The 15,534-nt window shown below is 47.4% G+C and overlaps 1 protein-coding gene across 2 annotated transcripts in view; it reads right to left on the reverse strand.

Moving 5' to 3' along the window:
- The window catches only part of DNAH1 (dynein axonemal heavy chain 1), a 111,054-nt gene that overhangs the window by 64,647 nt on the left and 30,873 nt on the right, over positions 1 to 15,534 (reverse strand). For both annotated transcript variants that reach the window (XM_075574232.1, XM_075574233.1), the window contains exons 23-29: positions 13,477 to 13,598; positions 13,259 to 13,364; positions 9,342 to 9,521; positions 9,011 to 9,151; positions 8,718 to 8,881; positions 8,260 to 8,373; positions 7,975 to 8,163 (exon numbers count right to left, since the gene is read on the reverse strand). In XM_075574232.1, coding sequence (XP_075430347.1) covers positions 7,975 to 8,163; positions 8,260 to 8,373; positions 8,718 to 8,881; positions 9,011 to 9,151; positions 9,342 to 9,521; positions 13,259 to 13,364; positions 13,477 to 13,598 — 1,016 coding nt within the window. The remainder of the gene's footprint in view (positions 1 to 7,974; positions 8,164 to 8,259; positions 8,374 to 8,717; positions 8,882 to 9,010; positions 9,152 to 9,341; positions 9,522 to 13,258; positions 13,365 to 13,476; positions 13,599 to 15,534) is intronic.

Here is a 15,534-nt window from a genome sequence, read left to right on the forward strand (position 1 = left end):
CCCGGAGCTGTGCGTACAGAAACACAGAAAGCACCTCAATGTCAATGTGGTTAAACTCATCAAAGCAAGCCCAGGCTCCGGAGCTGTGCGTACAGAGACACAGAAAGCACCTCAATGTCAATGCGATTAAACTCATCAAAGCAAGCCCAGGCCCCAGAGCTGTGCGTACAGAGACATAGAAAGCACCTCAATGTCAATGCGGTTAAATTCATCAAAGCAAGCCCAGGCTCCGGAGCTGTGCGTACAGAGACACAGAAAGCACCTCAATGTCAATGCGATTAAACTCATCAAAGCAAGCCCAGGCCCCGGAGCTGTGCGTACAGAAACACAGAAAGCACCTCAATGTCAATGTGGTTAAACTCATCAAAGCAAGCCCAGGCTCCGGAGCTGTGCGTACAGAGACACAGAAAGCACCTCAATGTCAATGCGGTTAAACTCATCAAAGCAAGCCCAGGCTCCGGAGCTGTGCGTACAGAGACATAGAAAGCACCTCAATGTCAATGCGGTTAAATTCATCAAAGCAAGCCCAGGCCCCGGAGCTGTGCATACAGAGACACAGAAAGCACCTCAATGTCAATGCGGTTAAACTCATCAAAGCAAGCCCAGGCTCCAGAGCTGTGCGTACAGAGACACAGAAAGCACCTCAATGTCAATGCGGTTAAACTCATCAAAGCAAGCCCAGGCTCCAGAGCTGTGCATACAGAGACACAGAAAGCACCTCAATGTCAATGCGGTTAAACTCATCAAAGCAAGCCCAGGCCCCGGAGCTGTGCGTACAGAGATACAGAAAGCACCTCAATGTCAATGCGGTTAAACTCATCAAAGCAAGCCCAGGCTCCGGAGCTGTGCGTACAGAGACACAGAAAGCACCTCAATGTCAATGCGATTAAACTCATCAAAGCAAGCCCAGGCTCCAGAGCTGTGCGTACAGAGATACAGAAAGCACCTCAATGTCAAAGCGATTAAACTCATCACAGCAAGCCCAGGCTCCGGAGCTGTGCGTACAGAGACACAGAAAGCACCTCAATGTCAATGCGATTAAACTCATCAAAGCAAGCCCAGGCCCCGGAGCTGTGCGTACAGAAACACAGAAAGCACCTCAATGTCAATGTGGTTAAATTCATCAAAGCAAGCCCAGGCCCCGGAGCTGTGCATACAGAGACACAGAAAGCACCTCAATGTCAATGCGATTAAACTCATCAAAGCAAGCCCAGGCTCCAGAGCTGTGCATACAGAGACACAGAAAGCACCTCAATGTCAATGCGATTAAACTCATCAAAGCAAGCCCAGGCTCCAGAGCTGTGCATACAGAGACACAGAAAGCACCTCAATGTCAATGCGATTAAACTCATCAAAGCAAGCCCAGGCCCCGGAGCTGTGCGTACAGAGACACAGAAAGCACCTCAATGTCAATGCGGTTAAACTCATCAAAGCAAGCCCAGGCTCCGGAGCTGTGCATACAGAGACACAGAAAGCACCTCAATGTCAATGCGATTAAACTCATCAAAGCAAGCCCAGGCCCCGGAGCTGTGCATACAGAGACACAGAAAGCACCTCAATGTCAATGCGGTTAAATTCATCAAAGCAAGCCCAGGCCCCGGAGCTGTGCGTACAGAGATACAGAAAGCACCTCAATGTCAATGCGATTAAACTCATCAAAGCAAGCCCAGGCTCCAGAGCTGTGCATACAGAGACACAGAAAGCACCTCAATGTCAATGCGATTAAACTCATCAAAGCAAGCCCAGGCTCCAGAGCTGTGCATACAGAGACACAGAAAGCACCTCAATGTCAATGCGGTTAAACTCATCAAAGCAAGCCCAGGCCCCGGAGCTGTGCGTACAGAGACACAGAAAGCACCTCAATGTCAATGCGGTTAAATTCATCAAAGCAAGCCCAGGCCCCGGAGCTGTGCGTACAGAGACACAGAAAGCACCTCAATGTCAATGCGGTTAAACTCATCAAAGCAAGCCCAGGCCCCGGAGCTGTGCGTACAGAGATACAGAAAGCACCTCAATGTCAATGCGATTAAACTCATCAAAGCAAGCCCAGGCTCCAGAGCTGTGCGTACAGAGATACAGAAAGCACCTCAATGTCAATGCGGTTAAACTCATCAAAGCAAGCCCAGGCCCCGGAGCTGTGCATACAGAGACACAGAAAGCACCTCAATGTCAATGCGGTTAAACTCATCAAAGCAAGCCCAGGCCCCGGAGCTGTGCATACAGAGACACAGAAAGCACCTCAATGTCAATGCGGTTAAACTCATCAAAGCAAGCCCAGGCTCCAGAGCTGTGCGTACAGAGACACAGAAAGCACCTCAATGTCAATGCGATTAAACTCATCAAAGCAAGCCCAGGCTGCGGAGCTGTGCATACAGAGACACAGAAAGCACCTCAATGTCAATGCGGTTAAATTAATCAAAGCAAGCCCAGGCCCCGGAGCTGTGCGTACAGAGACACAGAAAGCACCTCAATGTCAATGCGATTAAACTCATCAAAGCAAGCCCAGGCTCCAGAGCTGTGCATACAGAGACACAGAAAGCACCTCAATGTCAATGCGGTTAAACTCATCAAAGCAAGCCCAGGCCCCGGAGCTGTGCGCACAGAGACACAGAAAGCACCTCAATGTCAATGCGGTTAAATTAATCAAAGCAAGCCCAGGCCCCGGAGCTGTGCGTACAGAGACACAGAAAGCACCTCAATGTCAATGCGGTTAAACTCATCAAAGCAAGCCCAGGCCCCGGAGCTGTGCATACAGAGACACAGAAAGCACCTCAATGTCAATGCGATTAAACTCATCAAAGCAAGCCCAGGCCCCGGAGCTGTGCGTACAGAGACACAGAAAGCACCTCAATGTCAATGTGGTTAAACTCATCAAAGCAAGCCCAGGCTGCGGAGCTGTGCGTACAGAGACACAGAAAGCACCTCAATGTCAATGCGATTAAACTCATCAAAGCAAGCCCAGGCTGCGGAGCTGTGCGTACAGAGATATAGAAAGCACCTCAATGTAAATGCGATTAAACTCATCAAAGCAAGCCCAGGCTCCAGAGCTGTGCATACAGAGACACAGAAAGCACCTCAATGTCAATGCGGTTAAATTAATCAAAGCAAGCCCAGGCCCCGGAGCTGTGCGTACAGAGACACAGAAAGCACCTCAATGTCAATGCGATTAAACTCATCAAAGCAAGCCCAGGCTCCAGAGCTGTGCATACAGAGACACAGAAAGCACCTCAATGTCAATGCGGTTAAACTCATCAAAGCAAGCCCAGGCTGCGGAGCTGTGCGTACAGAGACATAGAAAGCACCTCAATGTCAATGCGGTTAAATTCATCAAAGCAAGCCCAGGCCCCGGAGCTGTGCGTACAGAGATACAGAAAGCACCTCAATGTCAATGCGGTTAAACTCATCAAAGCAAGCCCAGGCTCCAGAGCTGCGCGTACAGAGACACAGAAAGCACCTCAATGTCAATGCGGTTAAACTCATCAAAGCAAGCCCAGGCCCCGGAGCTGTGCGTACAGAAACACAGAAAGCACCTCAATGTCAATGCGGTTAAACTCATCAAAGCAAGCCCAGGCTGCGGAGCTGTGCGTACAGAGACACAGAAAGCACCTCAATGTCAATGCGATTAAACTCATCAAAGCAAGCCCAGGCCCCGGAGCTGTGCGTACAGAGATACAGAAAGCACCTCAATGTCAATGCGGTTAAACTCATCAAAGCAAGCCCAGGCTGCGGAGCTGTGCGTACAGAGACACAGAAAGCACCTCAATGTCAATGCGGTTAAACTCATCAAAGCAAGCCCAGGCCCCGGAGCTGTGCGTACAGAGACACAGAAAGCACCTCAATGTCAATGCGATTAAACTCATCACATCAAGCCCAGGCTCCGGAGCTGTGCGTACAGAGACACAGAAAGCACCTCAATGTCAATGCGATTAAACTCATCAAAGCAAGCCCAGGCCCCGGAGCTGTGCGTACAGAAACACAGAAAGCACCTCAATGTCAATGTGGTTAAATTCATCAATGCAAGCCCAGGCCCCGGAGCTGTGCGTACAGAAACACAGAAAGCACCTCAATGTCAATGTGGTTAAATTCATCAATGCAAGCCCAGGCTCCGGAGCTGTGCGTACAGAGACACAGAAAGCACCTCAATGTCAATGCGATTAAACTCATCAAAGCAAGCCCAGGCCCCGGAGCTGTGCGTACAGAAACACAGAAAGCACCTCAATGTCAATGTGGTTAAACTCATCAAAGCAAGCCCAGGCTCCGGAGCTGTGCGTACAGAGACACAGAAAGCACCTCAATGTCAATGCGATTAAACTCATCAAAGCAAGCCCAGGCCCCAGAGCTGTGCGTACAGAAACACAGAAAGCACCTCAATGTCAATGTGGTTAAATTCATCAAAGCAAGCCCAGGCCCCGGAGCTGTGCGTACAGAGATACAGAAAGCACCTCAATGTCAATGCGGTTAAACTCATCAAAGCAAGCCCAGGCTCCGGAGCTGTGCGTACAGAGACATAGAAAGCACCTCAATGTCAATGCGGTTAAATTCATCAAAGCAAGCCCAGGCCCCGGAGCTGTGCATACAGAGACACAGAAAGCACCTCAATGTCAATGCGGTTAAACTCATCAAAGCAAGCCCAGGCTCCAGAGCTGTGCGTACAGAGACACAGAAAGCACCTCAATGTCAATGCGGTTAAACTCATCAAAGCAAGCCCAGGCTCCAGAGCTGTGCATACAGAGACACAGAAAGCACCTCAATGTCAATGCGGTTAAACTCATCAAAGCAAGCCCAGGCCCCGGAGCTGTGCGTACAGAGATACAGAAAGCACCTCAATGTCAATGCGGTTAAACTCATCAAAGCAAGCCCAGGCTCCGGAGCTGTGCGTACAGAGACACAGAAAGCACCTCAATGTCAATGCGATTAAACTCATCAAAGCAAGCCCAGGCTCCAGAGCTGTGCGTACAGAGATACAGAAAGCACCTCAATGTCAAAGCGATTAAACTCATCACAGCAAGCCCAGGCTCCGGAGCTGTGCGTACAGAGACACAGAAAGCACCTCAATGTCAATGCGGTTAAACTCATCAAAGCAAGCCCAGGCTCCGGAGCTGTGCGTACAGAGACACAGAAAGCACCTCAATGTCAATGCGATTAAACTCATCAAAGCAAGCCCAGGCCCCGGAGCTGTGCGTACAGAAACACAGAAAGCACCTCAATGTCAATGTGGTTAAATTCATCAAAGCAAGCCCAGGCCCCGGAGCTGTGCATACAGAGACACAGAAAGCACCTCAATGTCAATGCGATTAAACTCATCAAAGCAAGCCCAGGCTCCAGAGCTGTGCATACAGAGACACAGAAAGCACCTCAATGTCAATGCGATTAAACTCATCAAAGCAAGCCCAGGCTCCAGAGCTGTGCATACAGAGACACAGAAAGCACCTCAATGTCAATGCGATTAAACTCATCAAAGCAAGCCCAGGCCCCGGAGCTGTGCGTACAGAGACACAGAAAGCACCTCAATGTCAATGCGATTAAACTCATCAAAGCAAGCCCAGGCTCCGGAGCTGTGCGTACAGAGACACAGAAAGCACCTCAATGTCAATGCGGTTAAACTCATCAAAGCAAGCCCAGGCTCCGAAGCTGTGCATACAGAGACACAGAAAGCACCTCAATGTCAATGCGGTTAAATTCATCAAAGCAAGCCCAGGCCCCGGAGCTGTGCGTACAGAGATACAGAAAGCACCTCAATGTCAATGCGATTAAACTCATCAAAGCAAGCCCAGGCTCCAGAGCTGTGCATACAGAGACACAGAAAGCACCTCAATGTCAATGCGATTAAACTCATCAAAGCAAGCCCAGGCTCCAGAGCTGTGCATACAGAGACACAGAAAGCACCTCAATGTCAATGCGGTTAAACTCATCAAAGCAAGCCCAGGCCCCGGAGCTGTGCGTACAGAGACACAGAAAGCACCTCAATGTCAATGCGGTTAAATTCATCAAAGCAAGCCCAGGCCCCGGAGCTGTGCGTACAGAGACACAGAAAGCACCTCAATGTCAATGCGGTTAAACTCATCAAAGCAAGCCCAGGCCCCGGAGCTGTGCGTACAGAGATACAGAAAGCACCTCAATGTCAATGCGATTAAACTCATCAAAGCAAGCCCAGGCTCCAGAGCTGTGCGTACAGAGATACAGAAAGCACCTCAATGTCAATGCGGTTAAACTCATCAAAGCAAGCCCAGGCCCCGGAGCTGTGCATACAGAGACACAGAAAGCACCTCAATGTCAATGCGGTTAAACTCATCAAAGCAAGCCCAGGCCCCGGAGCTGTGCATACAGAGACACAGAAAGCACCTCAATGTCAATGCGGTTAAACTCATCAAAGCAAGCCCAGGCCCCGGAGCTGTGCGTACAGAGATACAGAAAGCACCTCAATGTCAATGCGATTAAACTCATCAAAGCAAGCCCAGGCTGCGGAGCTGTGCATACAGAGACACAGAAAGCACCTCAATGTCAATGCGATTAAACTCATCAAAGCAAGCCGAGGCCCCGGAGCTGTGCGTACAGAGACACAGAAAGCACCTCAATGTCAATGCGATTAAACTCATCAAAGCAAGCCCAGGCTCCAGAGCTGTGCATACAGAGACACAGAAAGCACCTCAATGTCAATGCGGTTAAATTAATCAAAGCAAGCCCAGGCCCCGGAGCTGTGCGTACAGAGACACAGAAAGCACCTCAATGTCAATGCGATTAAACTCATCAAAGCAAGCCCAGGCCCCGGAGCTGTGCGCACAGAGACACAGAAAGCACCTCAATGTCAATGCGGTTAAATTAATCAAAGCAAGCCCAGGCCCCGGAGCTGTGCGTACAGAGACACAGAAAGCACCTCAATGTCAATGCGGTTAAACTCATCAAAGCAAGCCCAGGCCCCGGAGCTGTGCATACAGAGACACAGAAAGCACCTCAATGTCAATGCGGTTAAACTCATCAAAGCAAGCCCAGGCCCCGGAGCTGTGCGTACAGAGACACAGAAAGCACCTCAATGTCAATGCGATTAAACTCATCAAAGCAAGCCCAGGCTCCAGAGCTGTGCATACAGAGACACAGAAAGCACCTCAATGTCAATGCGGTTAAACTCATCAAAGCAAGCCCAGGCCCCGGAGCTGTGCGTACAGAGACACAGAAAGCACCTCAATGTCAATGCGATTAAACTCATCAAAGCAAGCCCAGGCCCCGGAGCTGTGCGTACAGAGACACAGAAAGCACCTCAATGTCAATGTGGTTAAACTCATCAAAGCAAGCCCAGGCTGCGGAGCTGTGCGTACAGAGACACAGAAAGCACCTCAATGTCAATGCGATTAAACTCATCAAAGCAAGCCCAGGCCCCGGAGCTGTGCGTACAGAGACACAGAAAGCACCTCAATGTCAATGTGGTTAAACTCATCAAAGCAAGCCCAGGCTCCGGAGCTGTGCATACAGAGACACAGAAAGCACCTCAATGTCAATGCGATTAAACTCATCAAAGCAAGCCCAGGCTCCAGAGCTGTGCATACAGAGACACAGAAAGCACCTCAATGTCAATGCGGTTAAATTAATCAAAGCAAGCCCAGGCCCCGGAGCTGTGCGTACAGAGACACAGAAAGCACCTCAATGTCAATGCGATTAAACTCATCAAAGCAAGCCCAGGCTCCAGAGCTGTGCGTACAGAGACACAGAAAGCACCTCAATGTCAATGCAATTAAACTCATCAAAGCAAGCCCAGGCCCCGGAGCTGTGCGTACAGAGACACAGAAAGCACCTCAATGTCAATGTGGTTAAACTCATCAAAGCAAGCCCAGGCCCCGGAGCTGTGCATACAGAGATACAGAAGGACAACTGAGAGAGTGAGGAGAAGCTGGGCCTCTCTCATCTTTCTCCAAGGAAGGAACGTGACCCTAATATGAGTCAGGTCCAGGTAGATGTCCACCCCTCTGCCTCATCACTCACCTGGCTAAGCCTTTGAAGAACTTGCCCATGGCCATGAAATCCAGCTGGTCGGAGCAGTTGAAGACCACTGTTTGAATTGCCAGAGCTTTGCCCAGATCCTTGGTGGTTTCTGTCTTTCCTGTTCCAGCTGGTCCAGCTGGGGCACCCCCAAATTTTAGATGCAGTGCCCCTGTAAGAGTCAGGTAACACCTATACCCAGAGTGAAGATATTGGAGGTTATAATATATATCCACCCCCAGAGACGAGAGCCACCAGTCCCTTCCAAAACACACACACAAGAGGTACCTGTCTGTGAGGGGGGTTATAACCAGGCGGCCCGTGTTTCCAAGGTATTCGTAGCCATATAGAAACTCAGCATTTACGGCTCTCACGTACAGATCATCTCGGGCCCAATAATATCTGCAAAGTAAATCATGTGACAAAGCAGCAACACAAAAGAATACAGCTAACCCATATAATACATCCCCCTGACACAAAGCAAAACAACACACATCCCAGTACAAACCAAGAGAATACAGGCAAGCACAAGTACACATGTTCATACTAAAACATGCAAAGAAACACAGACAGTGCTTTACTGAAACATGCACACACTACTATATAAGGGTCATGAGAGGGTGTTTTCTTGGCAAAACTGGGCTGAGGGCATATGGAAGGCAGCCCTGGGGTTTAATTAAAATACAAAACATATCTACATATAGAATAATAACGAGCCATTGTTCCAATTACGGGTGGGATCACACCTTAGCTGGGAGATCCATTCAAAGTCATTGACACTTGTCACATTTTCCTCTACGAGTTTAGCAACAACATCCTTAGCATGGACCTCGATGACAATAAGAGCAGAGAGGATAGAACGCTGCATGCGTGACAGCTTCCCCCGCACAAGACCTACAAGGTCACTTAGCTGCAGAGACAGATAGGTCATTAGGCATTACATGTAGTCTGGGTTTAAAGGACCCCATTAAAAAAACAAAAGTAGATGTAAAAGAAAATCTTACGCCACGATAAACTTGATATAGAACCTGTTACTGACCTGAGCCTCAAGTTGTGGGAAGAGCCTTGTGGACAGATCTGCAGCCTCCAGTGCCTCAGACACTTCCTTGGTCCAGAATGTTTGGCATCCAGCTATGGTAACCTGCCCCGGCCAGCTCAGCACCCACTCTGTGCGAGGTGTCTGAAAACAACAAGCATTCTCAGCTGAGCCTGAGTTGACAAAGCAGAGGGAGTACCTGGGGAGCAGAGGGAGGTACTCAGGACCAGAGGGAGGTACTCGGGGAGCAGAAGGAGGTACCCCATAAGCACTTGGAGGTAACTGGATAGAAAAGGAGGTACCTGGTAGGAGGAGCAGGCATGACAGGTCTCACCTGGGGATACATCCTGATAGACCTCTCTATGTAATCACGCAGAGTGGCCTTCATAATTTTCTCCACTCCAAGTAACCAATCCTCCACGTTGCCCGTCGGATAGATGGGTGAAGACAGCTTTACTTCCTCCCCTTCTCCTGAATACATGTGGGTGATCTGCAGGTCTGGCTGGAATAGTAGCTGTGGCAGGAAAAGCACAGAAAGAGGGTGAGTAGAAGTCACACGTCACAGGATCTGGGAGGAAGAGCACAGAGAGGCTTATTGGGAGGAAGAGCACAGAGACCTATTGGGAGGAAGAGCACAGAGGGCCCTATTGGGAGTCAAATCTTTTTTGTGTACAAGGCCAATTTCTTTCAGTGGAAGACAGCGCAAACCTTGGAGACTGGTATTATTGAACCCACCACTAAAGAGTCGCATAAACCTGGATGTGCCTCTTCTGCACTAATTAATTAGCTGTATAATTATAATAATGGAGGCACAGCTCTCTTGTGAAGGTTACAAGGAGAGGGCATAGAGAATGGAACAAGTCCAACATCAGTGCCACAACATCTATAGTACTGTAATCATCTGTACATACAGTATAAGGTAGAGAAGGAAATCAACCAGAAAGAATCCCTATTGGTCTGCACTCATGAGGTAAACGCGAGCCGGAAAAGATTTAATCCAGGGTTATAAATATCCGCTCCGCGGGCACATTACCTGATGGTTATTTCACAACTGTAGCGACACGGAGAGATTAGCTACATCTTTTTCATGTCGGATACTAAGCAAGTACAGATCGTCAATTAGGCTGTTCTGTGCGTCCAGACTGGGTTTGCGGAACTCCCAGGGATACTTATCTGACACTAAACTAGTTAACGCATATATACATTGTATCAGTGAGGAATGTATGCTGTATACCCATGTTGAAATTACATGCATATTGCTAACGTATATTAGACCAGTTAGGTTATACTATTGAGACACTAGTCTCATTATATGGCTACGCTGACACTGCTATTATAGGTCTCTCTTATTATTTGCTGTATATGGGATATACTGTATAGTAAGCACAGGATTGCGGATTCTATGCTATTTCCAATACAGAGACCTATCCGTCGGCGCCTAACTGCTATCCGTACCATATAATACCCTTCACCCATTGGGGCTACTTTGGATGAAATAAGTCACATTGGGGTTAATTTTGGCATATGTCCGGAACAGGCTCTCTCTTTTTTTAAATGATTTTATATGTGTTTTCTTCGTTGTTACTATATACCTAATAAAATATTTTATATGTTATACTGGAGTGGCTATATGAGATACAATTACCCCACGGATTGAATATTTCCGGCCCAAATACCAGATGTATTAATATGGTTAATATCGAGTGCAGTTAGGTGTCTTTTTTGGTTGGTCCTCTCAACCTTTTTCTGCACACATTGACCTATGCCTGGTGCACCTATTAACCTTAACTATTCATTATAGTATTAGGTGAGCAGCAGGTACCAATTCCTTTGATTTCCTTATCTACCTTATATGTACACATGCTTGGATTTTCCTTAAGTGCACCTTGAGTATTATTGATTACGTATCTAATTTGGTTGAGCGGCAGGTACTTTTCTGTACTAGTACTGTACTGTAATCATACAGAAGAAAAGTAATTAAATAAAGTACTGCATTCAACAGTTCATCAAATGAATGCAACCTTCTATCAAAAGTTCATCAAATTAATGCAATCTTCCATCTAAAATTCGTCAAATTAATGCAATCTTCCATCTAAAGTTCATCAAATGAATGCAATCTTCTATCAAAAGTTCATCAAATTAATGCAACCTTCCTGCGTGTTAGAGGGATCCTTTTTGACCCTCCGTTATCTGAGGTGTGGAGACGCGTAGAGACGCAAAGTTTGCTACGTCATTATGATCTGTGCGTTATGCAACTACTCCAACCGTCACTCTCCGTATTGCAAGCGGACGCACAGACCTTCATACATTGGTACAAAGAGACGCAAGATGAGCATGACACAGTTTGCCTTGATACATTCCCGCAATCATGTTCAGATTGAGAAGGAGGGCTCTGGTCTCTTGCAGCAAAACACTGAAGTTTTCTAGAACAAGCCAATTTATCTTATGGCAGTTCAGAGCCAGAATACAGAGAAACAATTCCCAGTGACTGTGAGCTATAGGCGAGTGTCTCCGCCTGCAGTGCCACATTGTTCCTGGAGGCACCAGCCTGCAGCCCCAATCGTCTGTTAATCATCTGTTTATTTGGCAAGTTGGCTCAAAGCTATATCATACGTATGTGCTCTTTTTAAGGAATTGAAATAAATGGACCAGACTCACTAAACTTTGGTAAATCAGGGCAAAAAACATGACGTTAACTCAGGGCGTTTTGAACTCCAGTCCTCAAGGCCCCACTACAGGTCAGATTTTCAAGATATTCTAGCTTCAGCACAGGTGGCTCAATCAGTGGCTCAGACTAGGCCACTGATTGAGCCACCTGTGCGAAGACTGAGCCACTGATTGAGCCATCTGTGCTGAAGCAGGGACTGGTTGAGCCACCTGTGCAGAACAGGGACATCCTGAAAACCTGACCTATGCGGGGTCTTGAGGCCTGGAGTTGAGAACCCTTGTGTTACCTAAATCAGTAACAGTCATTACTTGCCCTGAGGTTACGGGTATACTCGCCCCATAACATGCAACAAAAAGGACCAAACTAAAGCTCATTAGCAGAGTAACGCCATGTTATTGCAGGATAACGCTTTCTCTTCAAGTAACGTGACAGTACTTATGTGCTTAATGGCGTTACTCCCAGCCCCACGCAGACATAATGCAGGGAAGTAACACTATTTTATTTAGGTAATACCTAAACCTGGCGTTACTCCCATCATTACCTATTGCTTTTACCTTATTTCCGTGTCTGGCCGTAACGCCAAGTTTAGGTAGGACCAATATAATGTGACTTTATGTTTTAACGTTAACATTATCGAAGCATCGTGAGTAAGGGATTCTTATGCTAGCAGCTTATTTGCATATTATTTGAAACTAATTTTCCCTAAAGTCAGTTGTTTGTACTGCTAGGCTTTTATCGCCAACGCTAACATAGGTTAATGCTACATTACTTTCTTTAGTGAGTACAGCTTTAATATTAACGTAATATTAACGGAGGTGAAACAGTTATGTTACATTTTCTAACAGAGTTTAACGAGTCTGGGCCAAAGATGTTTCTGCTTTTTATCTTGGACTTTGCTACGGAAACTGATATGGTTGAAGAAGATGGTTGTAGAACGTGGTTGAAGAAGATAGTTGTAGAACGTATTGAAGAAGATGGTTGAAAAAGATCATTGTAGAAGGTGGTTGAAGAAGATGATTGAAGAAGTTGGTTGAAGAAGGTTGTTAAAGAAGGTGGTCGAAGAAGGTGGTCGAAGAAGGTGGTCGAAGTAGATGTCTCCTAACGGTGGTTGAAAGGAGCTGGCATGTCAGGAAGTAGTTAGTAAAGAGGGCCATCACCATGTAATACACAGCTATGTAGCAAGCTCGCAGATTGCTGTTTTTTAATTAAAATGATGGGTCTTTTAAACTGTGTATCTCTTGATACCAATTCTCATTATTCACATAGCTGTGCAAGTACCTACAAATGCTATCATCCCCTCTGTTAAACACCAATTTACATGTGAAATGCAGTGCTGTGACTGTTACTTAGCCACCATATACTGTACCAAGATATTTTACTTCCATTTAGTTTCTCTTACTTCAACGAGCGACACAGAAACCCCAATGTAGAACAATACTGACATATACATTTGAAGTATTTTTCGCTACTTTTTATGGGTCAGTAAAATCCCATAGATTAATAGGGTTACCATCGACTTGCATAACAGTTATGAAAATGGCAATACATTGAACATTTTCCCAATCATGTTCCCGAGTTCTCACCCGTGCAATGTTCTCAAAGCACTTGCGTAAGTGCGGCTGCACTGCGGTGGGGTCCTTAGTCTGGGATAAGATCTCTAACAGCTCGTCATCAGAAAGAAAGTAAAACCTGAAATGTTAGAGTGATCAGTATTCAGATTTAGTTCCACAGCTGTCTATGTGTACACACGGGAACATGTGTGAGTGCCACATACATGTATGTTGGGGATGTGAATGGTTACCTGGGAAAAGATGCTCTTTTGGTTTCCAGATAATCACTGAGTCCCTTCTGTACCAGTTCTAGCTGCTTGTTGCATTCACGTAGACTCTCCAGGAGACGGGGGTCTGGGCACAAGGAAATCACCTGCAAAGCACCCACTGTTACTAACAGACTCAGGAGCGCAGCACACCACCACTCACAGGAGCGTAGCACACCCCATCACACTCAGGAGCATAGCATACCAGCACTCACACACACAGGAGCTTAGCACACCCCACTCACACACCTAGGAGTGTAGCACACCACCACTCACACACTCATGAGTGCAGCTCACCACCACACACAAGCGTAGCACATCCCACTTACACACTCAGGAGCTTAGCACACCACCACTCCCACACACAGGAGCTCAGCACACCACTCACACACTCAGGAGCTTAGCACACTGTCATGGGAGAGGGGGTTTGGCCCGGTATTAAAGGGGTTACACCCCATTTGGCCACCCCCTGCTCTCACCTGGGAGGCGAGGGGTTAACTGGAATGATGTCCAGTACTGTAGTTATGCCCCTGCTTCAGCACCAACTGTGTATCCCCCTGTGAATATGTATTGTTCCCATTCCAGTGTCTGCACCAACACATACACTGGGATCTATGCGGGAGGGAAAGGGTTAACGTTAATTTTGTGTTTATGGCCCTTTGTCCCTTTTCCCGCCTTTGCAGGCTCCATTTTGCAGTCTCTCCATAGGTCGCCATTACAGCCCATGTAACCCCTATGGAGATTCCGGCGATTTGGGCCCGTTCTCATAGAAGACCTGCAGGTGGCGCCCGAGAGGAGGAGCGGCGGTCCCCCATTGTAAGTCAATGGAGCCATTCAGTTCCTCGACGCCGACCTCCAGGAACGGGTTGGCAGCCATCCAAACCGCAGACCGCAGAAGCGGATACAATATCCAAAAAAGAGCTTTTGATCACACTAGGTCAAGTTCAAATACAATTGGCGTGGGAAACTTAGGTTCTAGGGCACCCCGGAATAAAATTCTTCTTGCCCCTAGACCCTAGGAACCCCCACACTCGACCACCACCGGGTCAGAGAATTAAGGACCCCCGTAAAGGGTCGCGCTCGCCACGAGGGTCGCGCCATTGACTCTAATGGTAGCGGAGGTCCCATTGAATCCTATGGCGGCGCCGGCCCATGCATTTCCTATGGAGGCGCTGGCCATATTGATTCTAATGGAGGAAAGCCGCGTGGCTTTGAAATGGCTAAGTCCGAAAGTGTATAAAGTGTAAACCTATATCTCCGGTTCTGTGAGTACCAGAGGGCTGGGATTTGGGTCGCATGTTGTCACTGCTCCGGCATGACTGCATGGCCATTTCCAGTCCTCGCCGATCAACCAGACGGAGTATGGGCAAATGTGAAAATTGTGATTTCCCCATTGACTTCAATGGCGGAGTTGCTCCATTGAAAGCCTACAGCGGCGGAGCCCATTGATTTCAATGGGAGAGTGAAACGCAGTAATTTCTTTTATCTTATAGCGGAGAATCCTGCATTAAAGTTAATAGGGGATTTTAACTTGTTTTTTGTATCTCCGGTTCTGGGGGTCGTGGAAGGCTGATATTTGGTCACTATGGCAAAGGTCCTCCGGCATGAGGACCTGGCAAATTTCAGCCCGCTCAGACCCACAGAACAGATTATTTTAATATGTGTAGATATTAAAGAATATACTGTTTTGCAAGGCTGGTATAAAAGCCCGGGAAAGTTACTGTCTCTGCTTTATGTTAATGTTCAGGAGGGCGACTCTTTGTCTACAACAGCCCCCCTGATCAAAGACTTGACCACTCTGATTGTGTACAATAGGGCGGAGAAACGCAGAGCCCGAGTGGTCTGTAAGTGCCATAATTCACACTTACAGACAAAAGGGTTTCCTGACTAGATACAAGTCTGGTAGACTTTCAGGCGCCCAAGGTTAGGGTATGGGGCTGAAACTCCATATAAACAAGTGTAAGCCCTATACCCAGAGTCTTTCGTGATGTCTTCATTTGAACCTGTATTGCTGAATGAATTGCCAATCCTGTACCTGATTGC

This window comes from Ascaphus truei, chromosome 17 (assembly GCF_040206685.1).
Source record: "Ascaphus truei isolate aAscTru1 chromosome 17, aAscTru1.hap1, whole genome shotgun sequence".
Lineage (NCBI taxonomy): Eukaryota > Metazoa > Chordata > Amphibia > Anura > Ascaphidae > Ascaphus > Ascaphus truei.